Raw genomic sequence first — 15,180 nt, 5'->3', positions numbered from 1 at the left:
TTTTTTTTTTTTACAAGCTACATAAAAGACAGGTAGTTGAAATCGAAGCCCATTCTGTAACTTAAAAACTAGGTTGGATATTGCTTCCTGTTAAGATTTCATTAAGATGTCAGAGGGGAATCTCAGTAGGTTTTCACTGCTTTGTGTACTTTCTGCAGTGATTTAAAAAACATACAACTGTCAACTATAACTTGGCTTTGTCTCACTAATCAACTTCAAAGTTCCAAGTAAGAGGTTCTGTGGTACTAAAAGAAAAAACCAAAAAACACCCAAACCCCCAGCTATAGCAATCTGCAGTTTTGGATGTATGGGGCATACTTGCACTCATTCTCTTGGGTAAGACTCTCCTTTTGCCTGAAGAAGGGTGTTTGCACCCGAAAGTTTGCAGAGAACAATTTTGCCAACTATTTACTTTGTCTAATAAAAGTTAATCACATCTATCCAAAGAACCTTGTTTGCCTTCTGTTGGCTAAAGCACTTGAAAAGCATATGTTATTATTACAGTAAAATTCCTTCCAAGCAGGCAAGGTCTAGAGGTCCTGAAATTGAAGTTTTGTCCACTTGCTCATATGTGAAATTGTGAGCTGGGTGTATTTATTATATACACATTTTATATATGTTATAACATTCTACAGTTCCAAAGCTCCATCTCATTTAACATAAGGAAGACTGGAGCAGCCATTATCCATACAGATCGCCCCAAGTAATGTACAACAAAAGTTATAAATGGCAACATCCATAAGGATCATTTACCAGCTCCATTTAGCAAATCAACATTATTCATCCTGCTCAGCCATTTTTATGATGGCTTCACGTTAAAACTAAATTGTAAACTTAGAACCTCATCAACTGCTACTTCAAATTACAAAGTTTAATGATGCTTTAATCATTTACAGCCCTTCTAGTATTAAGTATCAACAAGAACCACAGAATGAAACAAAACACCACCAATGAACTAAAACTTTAACCAATGAGAGAGTCAATATGGGATCAGCTGATAAAACTGGGTTCACATCATATGCCAAGCATCTCTTACCTTGGCTCCTTCAACAGGCAGATCATGGCGTCTGTGTTTTCTCAGAAATCCAGGGTCAGAACTCATGCGACTGTGCCTTCCATTTATGTTTGAACTTGCAATGAGTCCTGGTTTTGGGGAACTGTCACATACCATTCGACAACCACCTAACTGATTTGTCCCAAATACGTCTCTGGGGCACCACCCTTCAAGGGGCATAGGCTGGTCTCTGGAAGGCACGGTTTCAGGATGATGGAAGTGTCTACTTATCCTGTTGTCTGGTGGAAGTGGAGGGGGTCTTTCAGGTGGAGGAGGTGGAGGATCTCGCAGGGGAGGCGGGGGTGCCGGAAGAGGTTTATCCTGTTTCCTCACCATACATGGAGAAGACTAAACAGAATCAGAAGCCAATAAGTTAAGTTCATGCACAGCCACTTCATACGAGTGTACTGATCATCTTCAGAAAACCTCAGGCAAAGGCTAAGGAAGCAGTTGCCAAATTTATGAGATTAAGGTGTCATCAGATTAGGCCAAGACTAAATCCACTCTCTTTGCCAGCTAGTAGATTCTTGGCTACATTTTTTTCCCCTTTAGAAACCATGCCCCTAGAGCTATTACTGATGGTGGAAAACTGATGGTGGAAAACTAGGTAAAGAGAGGGAGGCTTTTTTGATTTTGCACTGGATGATGAATCTTCCCAAATTTTTTTGATCCACTTTCTGTAATACCTCCCTTGAAGTTTTTTGTACAGTTTTAATTCTGGGGCATGTTTAGGCACTTGAGATGTCTACTGCAGAAAGAGGCAATTAGAAAAATGACATGACAAAGTGAAATAAGGGAGAGAGTGGATGGCCGGGGGTAAAAGAGGATGCAATAGCAATGATTAGGGAACAAAGGGCAGAGGGAAATAGGTTTCATTTTGTGTTGTTTTGTTTTAAGGACAGCAGTGCTCAATGTCCAGCCTGAGGATTAGACCCAGCCTGTGGAGCTACATCATCTGGCCCTCAGGGCTCCTCACAAATCTGGGATTTGGGCAGCAGGTGAGCGATGGCAGCAGAGGCCAAAACCACTACAATTAAAACACAGCCACTGCTCCCCCAGCACTAAATTTCCAAACCCACAGGGAGTCCCACAGGCCAGATGACATGGAACTATATGTCAGACTGTACCAGCGCAGACAGCCAGGCCAGAGCACAGGCTCCCATCCACGGATGAATCCAGAACATAGGGCTGATCCAGCATGCAGGGCTGCACCCACGGGCAGACCCCATATGAAAAGGTCGCTATTCTATAAGAATGTGAAAAGCTAAATCTAACTTGTAGTTAATAAAAAATGCTAGTCGTGACATTTTTCAAAAGGCAAGAAGGTATTGCTGGTCAACACTTCATCATCAAAACCAATATGCAATGGAAAAATTGAGTTTCTGACTAGGAAAGGGTATTTGTATAAGTGCCTGGTTTTTGTGGAGTATTACAAACTTTTTTGATACGTTAGTCTTCTTTGAAGGGAAATACTTTCTTTTTTTCTTTTCCAACATTACTACCTTTACCAGCAAGTCACATGGTAACAAGCTTTGTGGTATTTTGATTAAGTAGTGGCAATTTTTTTGGTTTGCCATTTGTAAAACTGGAGGACAATGTTGAGGGGGGACGACAGACAGAAGGGGAATAGTATGTCTTTCCTTTGTACTACAGAGCTTGTGTTAGTGACAGAACGGAAGCTAGCTATAAGACCATGACCTCCTCGGCTCTGCTTTAAATTAAATGACAGTTAATCAAAAATGATAGGTATGAGGAAATATTGTTCTGTACATCAGTTGTTTAGGCCAAGTAATGTGTCCCCAGAATTAAAATTAATTTAAAAACAAAGCTGAACGTCAAGTATACAGGCAAAATGTTGATACAACAAAATTACTGGCAGGCATACACACTAACAATTCATGTATACACACTGGCATGCTTCCAAAAGGTAAACTAATTCATACTTGTGTACCACTGACAACAAAATGGTCATCTCAGAAGGGAAAATACAGGATGTTTAAATAAGATGTTTTGTATTTGTTTTCTTTTGAACTTTTACATAATTAAAAACCATAACTGAAGGTTTTTTTCTTTTTTCCTTCCTTTATTCAAAAGGTACTGCATACAATGATTATGTATAGAGCATCATAGTTTTCTTTTCTACATTGCTGTGAAGGCTAGGTCCTAACGTATCACCTCTTAAGCTTTTGATAGCAGGATATTTGCATAAGTGTTTCTTGCCAGGATGCTGTGAAAATGAGTATAAATTACCATTTGAGAATAGCACACATTTTAATTCAGATAACCTTTTAAATCCACGTTCAAGAGTACCTTTTACTGCTATTTATTTTTTCCAAATCAAGTGTTACTAGAGAGACTTGGTCCTTCAGAATGATGTCAACTCTACAGCTTTAACAGTCACACTTAGGCATAGGGCTAATCACTTGTGACATCGCCATTAAAGTAACATAGTCAGGTGTGTTTAGCATCAGCCCATTATACGAAAGTGTCATATAAAGGGGCAGTCTGGAGGCTTAATTTAAAGCCTACTGAGGCCAATTAGTCTTCCTACTGACATAAAGGAACAATCAGGTCCCTGTCCACTAAATTGGGGTATATTTAAACTATATGGGGACACTGTGCCTACACAGGGGATGTTATGGTGGTACCTAACTGTTCCACACCTCATAACAAATAATCACAAAAAATACCATAAGTGTCAAATATTCTAAAAGCAAGCAAGCAAGCAAGCAAGCAAGCAAGCAAGGATCATTAAAAAAATTCAGTACGAAAGAAATCTAGTTTAGCAGAATTTACCTTTGGTGAACCAGTGGGGCTGGCACAAGGGGACCGTACTACTCCTTTCTGAATGAGATCCAAACGGGGAGGCACTGGTGGGAGACTAAGATGAGGGATCTGTAGAGGGTCTGGAAGGGGTTTTCTCCTCTGTGCAAGTGGAGAGGATCCTGGGGAGGTCACAGGTGAATTCTGTCTCTCATTGCACTTCAAAACAAGAGAGTGATTATTAATGTTTACTTGATCCATTAAGTCTACAGCTTTCATCTCTTGATTAAGACATTTGATATTTGTCAGGTGCTTGCCCTTAGTCATCTGCCAAAGTGCTCACCCTGCCTCCCCTGATTAACGGATGGTGAGATTACTTGTTTTGCAGCTGAAGGGCAGTATTATTTAAAGAATTGCAGCAATGTCACTTCCTCCACCTTGGATTCAGAACCAGGTTAATTTGTGATGATGGTTAACAGTCCGTTAAAAGATTTAAAAATCAAGACGACAAAATGAAAATACTGGTATGTTTTACTGTGGTGCAAAAAATAATACACTGTAAGGTGATGCATACTCCTCTACAGCATTTTTGTTTTCTTCTTGGCAACCCCTTTTATTTAGTAGCAGCATTTCATAATTCCACATACCATTTTTTAAAAGCTATCCAACATGTCAGTCATTAATCATGCCGTGTCCTAAAGCATTATTAAATCATACTTAGAGGTGTAACTGAATAAGTTCCATTGATCACTGAAAGAACAAAAATAACATCTTCAAGAATGCACCAGAACAATTCTTCTTTGTTTGTTATTTGATTTATGGACTACTCTTCTCGACTAAATTTGATTTATAATTTGAACCAACATTACATTTTTTGTCCAACAGGCACAAGAGACAAATGTTACACTGAGTTTTTACTGGGCCTGTCCTTTAAAAAACTATATTCACATTAAATAAAGATCATTTTAAAATATCACTTTAAATGCTAAAAATGTGAAAAAGTTCCTCTTCACATGAGGCTAAATTTTGTTTCAAGGATTATATCTCGGTGTCTGAATTGTCAAGAGAGTTTTTGCAACTTGCTCCCGAAATTCCAGTACTAACAAGCACTGTTCAGCTGTGTCTATACATAGCCACCTATGCCTCATATTTGAATGAGCAAGTTTATCTGGGGTGAACCTAATAACCTATCACACGCTTTGCCTTAGCAATATACACAATGTCCCCATAATTCCAAAATGAAGGCTTAAAGACAACACGACTGGCAAAAATGAAACGCCCATTGCTAGGGTAAATCAGTTAGCTGCAAAGCTATTTTTTTTCCAAGAAGTTTTGAAAAAGAAAATAGTCTTGTACTTCCTGTAATGATGACAGAACTAGACAAACTCAACAGGTCACTTAACATCAGAGACTTGGATCACTACCCTTGGGCCACAAGTAACAAACAGGAAAATGCCTGAGCACATGCTTAGACCTAACTGACCACAGCAAGCAACTGCTACATAAGTGTTTAAATGCCTTCATGACTCACGGGCCTAAATATAACATATTCATTTTCCTAATACCAAGATGTTAAACCCTGCAGTTGCCAACACTGAAAGTACTTAAACATCAAAAGCTCTCTGCACCTCCAGTGAAGAAGGATGAAAGATAAATTAATACTGCCCTAACTAAACAGATGGAAGGTATATGACAAAGGTTAAGTGACTGCTCAATGAAAGATCCAGAAAAAGAACCCCAGGTCTCCCGACTCCTAATTCCAGCTCTAACCTTTACATTTTAATATTTTATTGTGAACAATAAGATGGGGGAAGAGAGAGGTAAGTACATTTCCAGCAAGAACGGTAGACCACAAAACAAGATTCAGTAACAAGATAAAAAGCATATTGCAGCGCACGCAAAAATAAGTACAGTTAAGTAAGATTCAGGATTTGGGAGAACTAGGTTGCTTCCCATCCTCAGCCAAAGATGTATATCATCCTGGTTAAGTCATTACATATACCTGTTTCATGTCATTAGTGAAATGGGGATAATCCTACACTACATTTACAGAAGTGGTGTGAGGATATGTTGATGCTCTCAGATACTACAGAAGTAAGGGCCATATAAGGAATTAACAGTATGCCCGCAAAGTGTAAGGCAGTACCATACAAATCCCCAAATTAGCTCCCAAACAAGCAACAGTACAGCCGTACTTGCACGGTGCTGTATTTAGGTTAATTTCTCCAGGTGTGGGGGTCATGCAAAAATGTCTCCATCACAGTTGGCTCAGATATCTCTGCATCACTGCCTTCCCTCAATGAGTTAATAGTTTAGGGTATGTCTAAGAGATGGTGCCTGAATAGCTGTACTTATAACCCCTACCACAAATCAATCAGTCCTAACAGAAAGCACTTAACAGTTAAATTTTCATTGTATAATTTAGCAGCACTGATTTTTAAAATTCAGAAGCACCTTCAGCATGTTTAAAATCAAACAGCCGTGTAATTTGAATATATTCAACACACCGGCTTCAGAATTGTACAGGAAATTAATTTATTTTCAGAAACCATTCAAAAATAGTAACAAATTAACAGGTCTGCACCTCCAATAAAATGCAACTGTTTACAATTAAAATGTCAGTGCTTTAGTAAGTCCTTATGTTACATAGTGCTTTATAATACACAGTCTTTCAAGACAGTGAATCTTCCCAGAAGAAACATGAAAAAGATGCACAATAAAGATGTTGGTAATAATGAAGAAGACTATTTAGCCAGAAGATATAAAGATACTTAACATATAATAAACAGAATGCTGGGTGAGAAAATGTATTCTGAATTACAGGCATTCATAATATTGCACCATCATACTAATGACCCCATTTCCTATAAGCCTGGACTGCCAAACTAGCCCTCAAACATTATATTACACTCAAATGCATTCTGAGGCCATAGCTGCATGAGCAACTGCCTGCACTCGGTATCTCTGTAAGTATATCCAATACTGTTATCTCTTCTGTTATATCTTCCTCCTGTGTGGTTCTATTCTGAAAGATGTCTAGAGGCAAAAACAATTACACTACTTTAAGGGAAGAAGAATTTACTGCTAGTGAAATTACCTCTGCTAGTCTGTTATAACTGTTCTTTCTATCCCCTCCTATCCCATTGTAAGCAAAGTTAATGATGTACCCCCTGAAGGAAATAGATAAATTAAACCACAATAATTTACCACTTATCTTCTGTAACTCATGGTAAATGGTGAAGTGGATTCACCTGAAGCAAAGAAAGTCTCCCTCTTTTTCACTTGGTACAGCCAGTTTTGTCTTTCCATGCCTTAGGTAAAATGATACTGGTTTGTCAGCCTGCGCATTGTAGCTGCATCTGCTGTTCTAGACTTTCCCCCCTGACTGAAACCAGGGGCAGCAGCAGCAGTAGTACAATATGTCTTGGACACACTGATTGGAAGACTTTATCTAAGGACCTGTGCTATACCTTCCCATTTTCTACCCAAGAAGGAAAAGCCTTAGGAAGGTAATTACTTGCCTCACTGTAGCTCTGACGGCTAGAATAGCGGACCATGGCAGACTTCTTCATGAAGGCGCAGTGGAGTAGTAGTGAAGCAGAGGAGATAAAATGTAAAGAAGGGTTCCAAGAGAAGGCCTTGATCCTTCAAGCAATCAAGCAACAATAGACAGACTCTGCCTTTGCAGCAGGTTTTTATAAAGGGAAATTATATCTAGTTATTCAGACCCCAGAACAGCTGAGGTCAGTGAAGTGATGAGAGCTGCTGGCACAGGACACAGTGGGATATCACTTGAAGGACTTAGCAGTTAAACCATGTGACAAGTGTATCCTATACAAATATATTTGAAACTGGCATGGATTTAGCCCCAATTCATCCAGGGCTAGATCTGTCACTGATCGGCAGGTCTGAAACAGGATATGCATCTGTGACTCTTTGAACCAGTACTGGGCCACTGTCCATTGTTTAGCTGCTTTGTTTGTCCACATAGGAAACTGAGGATATTTTAACCCGTCTGGGCAAGTGTTAGACAACATAACTGATAAACAGCCCAGAGCCAGACAATATTAGAATTCTGCTACCACTAGAAAAGCTGCATCAGGAAAATCATTAGAAAGAAATTTTAAGGGAAAAAAAGGCTTATGCACACATTGCTTAAATGCATTCATGCTCACATGAACTATAAAAGGTGAAAAGGGGCTCATCAAGCAATAATGGACAGATTCACAGATTCTGGCTTTGCGGCAGGTTTTATAAAGGGAAGTCACATCCGCTTATTCAGACCCCAGATAAGTTAAGATAAAGCTTCACAAGCCCTGCACAAGCCACCACAGATCAGTAGGAGTGAACGGCAGCCCATTTTTCTAGTTAGCTGCAGTAAACAATTCTGTTTAAATTTCCAACAGTTAAACTTGTATAAATCCAGTTTGAAGATAACCATATAAGCATCACTAACCACCCAATTTGGTGTGATGGTATGTGACAAAGAAATAACAGCTCAGCTTTATTCTCAGATCTCAGTTTCCAGTAGTGTGGGGGAGAGAGTTTGGGTGGAGGAGATGGACAGGAATAAAACCCTGTGCATCAAGCACATTTGATTTAGGTATGAAGGAGGAAGTAGGGGGGGAGAGAGAAAGGGAAATACAGACCATTTGTACAGCTAGTTTTCAGAGCTGCATACAGAGCATGCATACAGAGCATATATGTTTAAATTACTTCAGATGAATAAGCTTTTACTTTTTTTCCTGAGCAAAAATACAGTGATCTCCAGGTGATGAGCAATATTAAAAATGCCTAGACAGATTTGGCATGTGCATAGCAAATCTCTTGAGTACAGCAAATTATTTTTTTTGATAAGTACAGACTTGTTTTCTTCATGCACCACCTTAAAATAATTACATTATGGCACAGATTTGTTCTGGTGTGTCTAATTTTTTTTAAAAACATTTCATTTTTTATTTCTCACTCTTTTTCTTGACTCATCAGCCTAACACTTAACTATCTTCAGAATTCAAGATGTTTTTTCCATCTGGTTGCCTTTCAACCCATAAGGTTATTCGCCTGTTCCAGCATATAACTGCTTCCACCTCCATATGCCACTGCTGGTACCTCATATAATTGAAGTTTTTTCTTTGTTCCATTAAATCTGCTAAAGCCCCTCAATTTTTACTTCTGTTTCCTGGTTGGAAACAGCCAAATAATTACGCAACCTATCTGAAACTGTTACTGTTGACACTCACCACATGCCTATAATCTGAACAAACCTGAAACTGAATGGAGCAGGGGTTGACCAATAGTTGGGCAGTGACCTACAAGGAAAATCCAGATGTTGCAAAAGTGATTACACTACTCGACAAGGCAGCACTAAATCAAATGTCACAGCATGGTGCTAAGGAAAAGAAGAATGTGTTTTTGGAGGAGTCTTTAAAAAGAGGTCCATGGTACATGTAGCCAAATTTCACCATTACATTCAAAGTGTTCTCTCCCTGTCCTCCTATGATGCTCTTTGATGTTTAACAGTGTCATTCTACCACAGAGACCATCACATCTCCGTTAGGTGCGAAACAACTTGTATATCCATATGCAACTATCTATATACTTTTGCAATATTTAGATACACAATTTTGGTTATGACCTCTATCATATTATGAGAGAATGGATGACCTAGGACAGGGGTGAGAAATTATTTTGGCTGAAGGATCACTTAATGTGTTTTGGGGAGTTGTTGAGGGCCTCAATGGTAGCCCCACCCCTTGACAGGGGCCCCCCACAGTAGCCATCTTGGGACCAGAAGTCCCATGCCCGATTCCTGACCTCTGCCGCCAGAAGTACACATGGGATGGGGTTGCCATCTTGGAACCAGAAAAAAAAGAAATCATACAATTAAGTCAAACATCTACTATAACAGTTTAATTTTATTTCAAAAAATGTTTTTGTCCTGATTTACTTGCGTTTGTGTAGTGTATATAGGGGTGATTGCATAATAGCTCAAAAGTCTTACGTGGGGGGGTATATTTTTTTGTGGGTGTGCGTGGCTATAGAGTAAGTTGTGGGGTGTATGTATATCTGGGGTGTTGTAGGGGCAGGGTGGGGAGGAGTGTGGGGAGCCTCCCCCGGTGCCAAGCCCCCACCACTGCCAGCAGCAGCTCGTTGTGGGTTCTCAGGCCCACACAGGCACAGCCACCTGATGGCGCATGGCTCCAGCCAATTCCAGGAGTGGCACATGGCAGCAACGAATGGAGCCAGGCTGGCCTGCCTCTACTGCGCAGGGCTCCCTGAGACTTGCCTGCAGCTCCATCGCACGTGGCTGCCTCCCAGTGGTGCACGAGTACCAGGAGATGCACGTGAGTCACAGGGAGCCCCCCCCCGTGACAGAGACATGCTGGTCTAGCTCCTCCTTGCCACCATGTGCAGCTCCTGGAACTGGCTGGAGTCATGCGTCATCAGGTGGCAGCACCTGTGCAGGCCATAAGCACCCCGAGGGTCCACCACCTGCCGCTGCCACCACCACCAGTGGGGCTGTGTGCCATGGGGAGAGAGTGTGTGTAGGGGTCCTTAGACTCTCCCCCGCCCTCCTTCACACCCCACACACACCCCCCACCCACCCAAGCTCTGTGCTCCTGCCGCCCCCCCTAGGAGTGGGCCCTGGGTTCCATACTCCTGCCAGCCCCAACCCCACACTCCTGTCCAGCTGTAGCTCTTTCCCCCATCCCCAACTACCACCACTTCCCTACCTGCTGCCCAGAGTGAGTGCTACAGCAGGGACGGCAGGAGGAGCCACTGGGAAAACAGAACAAGTCCCTTGGCAGTTACAGCAGTGGCAGCATCAGTCCCGCCTGGAAGCTGTGCATGGTGGCTGGGCTGAGAGCCTCCCAGACACAAGGGTGGGAGCAAGATGCATGGGACAGATCGGGGTACAATTAATTGGTGGGTGCCCATGGGCTAGATGAAGTTGCCTGGCAGGTCGGATCTGGCCCGCAGGTCGTATTTTGTCCGCCCCGATGTAGGAGGATAGCTTAGCCCTTTTAAAAATGCCTTGTTTACTTAGGAGTAAAATGTGAAGGTCCTAAATGAATTTATATGCTGCTTACACTATATATGCTGCTGCATATTTCTGTGTTCACTAGTCACTGCAAATAACAGGACGAGTAATCAGACTAGTTAAAGAATAATAGATAAAACAACAAGTAATTAGTAGACAAACCAGTACAAAAACAAAAGCTCATGAAGACATCAGGCAGGCACAACACACCACAAAGTCCTGCTGCAGTATACACCTCTGTAATAAAGATGCTATTAAGGAAAAGAACAGACTCCTTTAGAGAAATATGTACTTCATCAGGACAGCATGAATGCTGCCAAAGTAAGGCAGCTGTGACTTAATTTGCAACTGTGGTGCAGAGTGCTTTTTGAGCTTGAAGTAGATCAAAATTGTGCTTTCTAGTTAGATTTGTCAATTATCAGCAAATTGTGATGTTGATTTCCCTAGCAGATAAAGAAGACAACAAACATGCTGCTATTATTGACTGCACCTCTTTCTGACTCGAGTGCTATAGATGGGGCTTATTTTCAAATCCCAGTAAGATCCAAGCATTTTTTTTCCTCCCCCCATGCCTGAAAAGTGACTGCTCCAGTATAGTTGTGGGGATTCCCAGTATACTACTAAGGGACTCAACAGTATCTGCGTGACTGAACTAACATTTCCAGAAAGCTAAACAAAGCTCTATTAAACTAAATCACAGATATTTGAGGATCCTGAAGTTTTGTTTTTTGTTTTGGGGGGGGGGGTTGGGGGGGGAGGGGGTTCTTATTAACTCAAGTAGAAATATAGCTATTTAGAGTAAGTCCTTTTTTCTTAAATGTGACAGTGTCTTAGAAGTATTAATATTGTCTGAAACAACATCAAGGTTGTAGGAGGACTTAAAACCACATAACAACAAATATGCTCTGCATAAATAGATTTGTCTATTTGTTCTTTCCCTGTCAGGCCAACAAAATGCATCATTTACACAAACACACTTTTATCATATACAAATTATTATGCATTTTAAAAAGACTATTAAAATCTAACCTTTCAGGTCTGAGACTAACTTGGTAACCACAGCATTTCCCTCTGACTTTATAGCCTGGCAATAGAACCACTAAAACAGTGAACTTCACCATTAATCTTAACTGGCTTGTAACTGGTGATCATGTAAATTTGAATTCAAGAAGCAATAAAAGTCAAAGCCCCCATCTTGACGTAACTGAAATGTAATTGCAAAAAGGCAGATGGCACAGATTGTACTATTTTCTTTGAGGGCTCAAGCAAGCAAAGAGAAAGGGTGGGGCAGGGAGAGGAAGTAAAAATAAAGAGCCATATAAAATAAGATGTTGGCAGATACGCCAGCCTACCAGACATATGTATTTAATTTTTTTTTTAAACTTTTTAAAGTTTTGAAAATGACATGCAAGTCAGCTAAATTGCAGTATATGAAAAACAAGTGTCACCCTTTTTCTTAAGCTATATCAGAAAGGCACTGGAGTGCTGAAGTGCAACAGGGGGCAAACTCCCAGGCCTGATCACAGTGCTGGCCGCCCACCTGTCTCTGCACAAGCTGCCTGCCTTACTCACCTGCCATGTCTTGTTGTTAAATAATTAAGATGGTAATTAGGTGGGAGGCTGCCCTTCAAAGAGGGAGAGAGGCTTTCCCTGCTGCTCACAAAGCTGCAACACCCCTTAACTAGAGAGGATGCCATTGGTGCTCCGCCACACGCTTTGCCCCTTAAAATGACTGCTCAGGGGTGTGTCTCCCAGCTGCCCTCCTTGCAGGCACTTCTCCAGCTTGCTGCAGCCCACACTAAGTGGTGAGTACCTCAACTGCACTCTGCCACATGAAGTAACTCTACTGATTTTCTTTTTATTTTATTTTTTATTATTACATTTTTCAAAGGGTCTAATTTGAATCTTACGTCCTTGACTTTTTATGATAGCAGTCAGTTGTATTGGAGAGGAAAGAAGCAATTTTTAGAAAGTTAATCATCATTACAATTTTTATGCAGCTCCATAATTTTCATGGGGCTTTGCAGACTTAAAAAAAAAGCAAGGTCCTGAAGTATTTTTTCCACCAGCTGAAGTCATGACCTTGTAAATGGGGAGAGTAGTGTCCAGACAGGAACCCATGAGCTACAATTTAACCCCTTATGGGCCAAGAACTGGATAGACCTGGTTTACATAACTGCTCCAATTTTTGGCAAATATTTTCTTTTTTATATTGCATGCACCAAGCTGAAACTAAGTATTATACCACTTAAGAACATACTGCATTGTTCTGACTGTAAGTCTCCCTCCCCAATTCCTTCTCCCAAGTAGAACCATAAATATCACATTCTACTTATACACAGGATCAGTCCCCTCCCGCCCCACTTCCCAAGCTTGATTTTTTTTCCAAGCCAACTTTTATTTTATGTTATGTAGTATTTTTAGTTCTTTGGGGCCCTTTCCTTAGTTATCTGATCTGCTGTAGGATTTTGTTATGGGCAACAGCAATTCAAAGCTTTTATCTGTAGTTAACTTATAAATCAGGGAAAAAGCTGTTTTACCTAAAATTGAACCTGAAAATCTGGGGTTGATATGTATGTATAATCAACTTATAATCAGATAATATGGTAAACAGCATCATAATTAAGACTGATTTTATACTGCCCAAACAGAGATGTTATCAATTCAAGGAGAAGAAAAAAACCCAAACCTCTATATTAGATTTTTGAGAAACCAGGTCCTTTCGGTTGTGACTCATTAAGCACATGCTTACTCATCCTATGGAATGAGGCTGGCCATGACAAATAGCAGCTCTGTTTCACTGACTTCTCATAAGTAATCTGAGGACAATGTTGTGAATCAAAGCCAGTTTTTTTGGTGCAGGGAGACAGCTATAAAATTAATTCCAGAGAACTGCAGAATTCCTCAGACGAGGTAAATTTTCACATGGTTTAGCAGCAGAAAATGTTCCTGCAGTGCACTGATATGAGCTATTTAAATATGCATGGAGTTATAATATTGCTGGTGCCTCCCCTGTGGCATACTATAAAGATAACATATTTACTCAGATGAAACAACTGTCTTAGCATCATAGCTATAAATTATTAGCTCCCCACAAAAACTCTCACTATGCATTTTGAGCCAAATTTTCCTCCCACCCTGCCCAAACCAGCATGCAAGTCATCAAGCCTTATCTTATACAAGACAGCATGGCAGATTACTCTTAGCTCATTGGGACAATGGAGTGCTAAAGATTACAGAGTAATAAAGACAGTCTTTAAATATCTTAACAGGGATATTATTTTAAATATAACAAGACAGAATTTTTTTTATGTTTACCTAATCTTTTATCATACAGATTTATAAAGCAAACTTTGTGGCATGGATTTAAAGATGGAGAAAAGGAAGAGATTAGAAAAGCTCAGTTAGAGCAAACAAAACACTACGGTGAAGATGAATGTTGCAAGTAGTGATTGAGCTGCCCCACTGCATATCTTCTGAGACAGAGGGATCCCTTAAGTCTTGGGTCACACTGAATGAAGGCTCTGGCACCATCTCCCATTTAATTTCACTCTCATGTGATCTAAAGATCAGTATGTTTTGGAAAAGTTCAAGAATTAAAATTCTATAGGGGACAAGTAGGGTATGGTGGACATGGTAATTTTACTGAACCTTTCTGTAGTCTTTGTTACAGCAGCTCGTTAGATGCTACTTATTTTCCATACCTCATGACAATGATAATCTCACATGGGAGTGGCCATACTTATTCTACTCATTCTTTCATAGGACGAAGCAAGTTTGGGAAGCATTTATACTTCTTCCCCAAAGGACTTTGTTTTTGTGCTTTGGAGAATGTAATGCCATTACTTCAACCTGTTTAAACATGCTATAGGACATGGTGGCAAGTTCTGATTTGTAGCATCATATCAGTGTGTTGTTGATGCTCAGCTCAGTGCTTCCCCCTGATCTGTGACAGTGCAGCTGCTTTGATTTTCTAGTGGCCTCCTGTAATCACGATGGGTTATAAAAGCCAAAAAAGAATGATTTTGCCATCTTATCTTTACATCACTAATAACTCAAGTGACACTGTGCAAAATAGACATCATACAGCAGCAAATGCATAATAAAAACACTTCAAAACTAACAAAAAAAAACCCAGGCAAAATGAAGACTACCCATATAGAAAACTATCTTGTATAATAGGCTCAGAAGGAACACTATCCAACAAGGAAAGCTGAACACGAGAGGATTAGAAAAGAAAAAGGCAAACTTGTTAAAGAGCACTCCAAATGTCTCTGGGGAAACCTGTAAGGTGTTCTACAAGAGCTTCCTGGGTAAGGAA

At 40.3% G+C, this 15,180-nt stretch overlaps 1 protein-coding gene across 3 annotated transcripts in view; it reads right to left on the bottom strand.

Moving 5' to 3' along the window:
* The window catches only part of CBLB (Cbl proto-oncogene B), a 193,907-nt gene that overhangs the window by 40,593 nt on the left and 138,134 nt on the right, over positions 1-15,180 (bottom strand). For all 3 annotated transcript variants that reach the window (XM_019476402.2, XM_006258138.4, XM_059720558.1), the window contains exons 11-12: positions 3,851-4,036; positions 1,037-1,402 (exon numbers count right to left, since the gene is read on the bottom strand). In XM_019476402.2, coding sequence (XP_019331947.2) covers positions 1,037-1,402; positions 3,851-4,036 — 552 coding nt within the window. The remainder of the gene's footprint in view (positions 1-1,036; positions 1,403-3,850; positions 4,037-15,180) is intronic.

This window comes from Alligator mississippiensis, chromosome 1 (assembly GCF_030867095.1).
Source record: "Alligator mississippiensis isolate rAllMis1 chromosome 1, rAllMis1, whole genome shotgun sequence".
Taxonomy (NCBI): Eukaryota; Metazoa; Chordata; order Crocodylia; family Alligatoridae; genus Alligator; species Alligator mississippiensis.
This window is presented reverse-complemented; position numbering and strand designations above follow the sequence as displayed.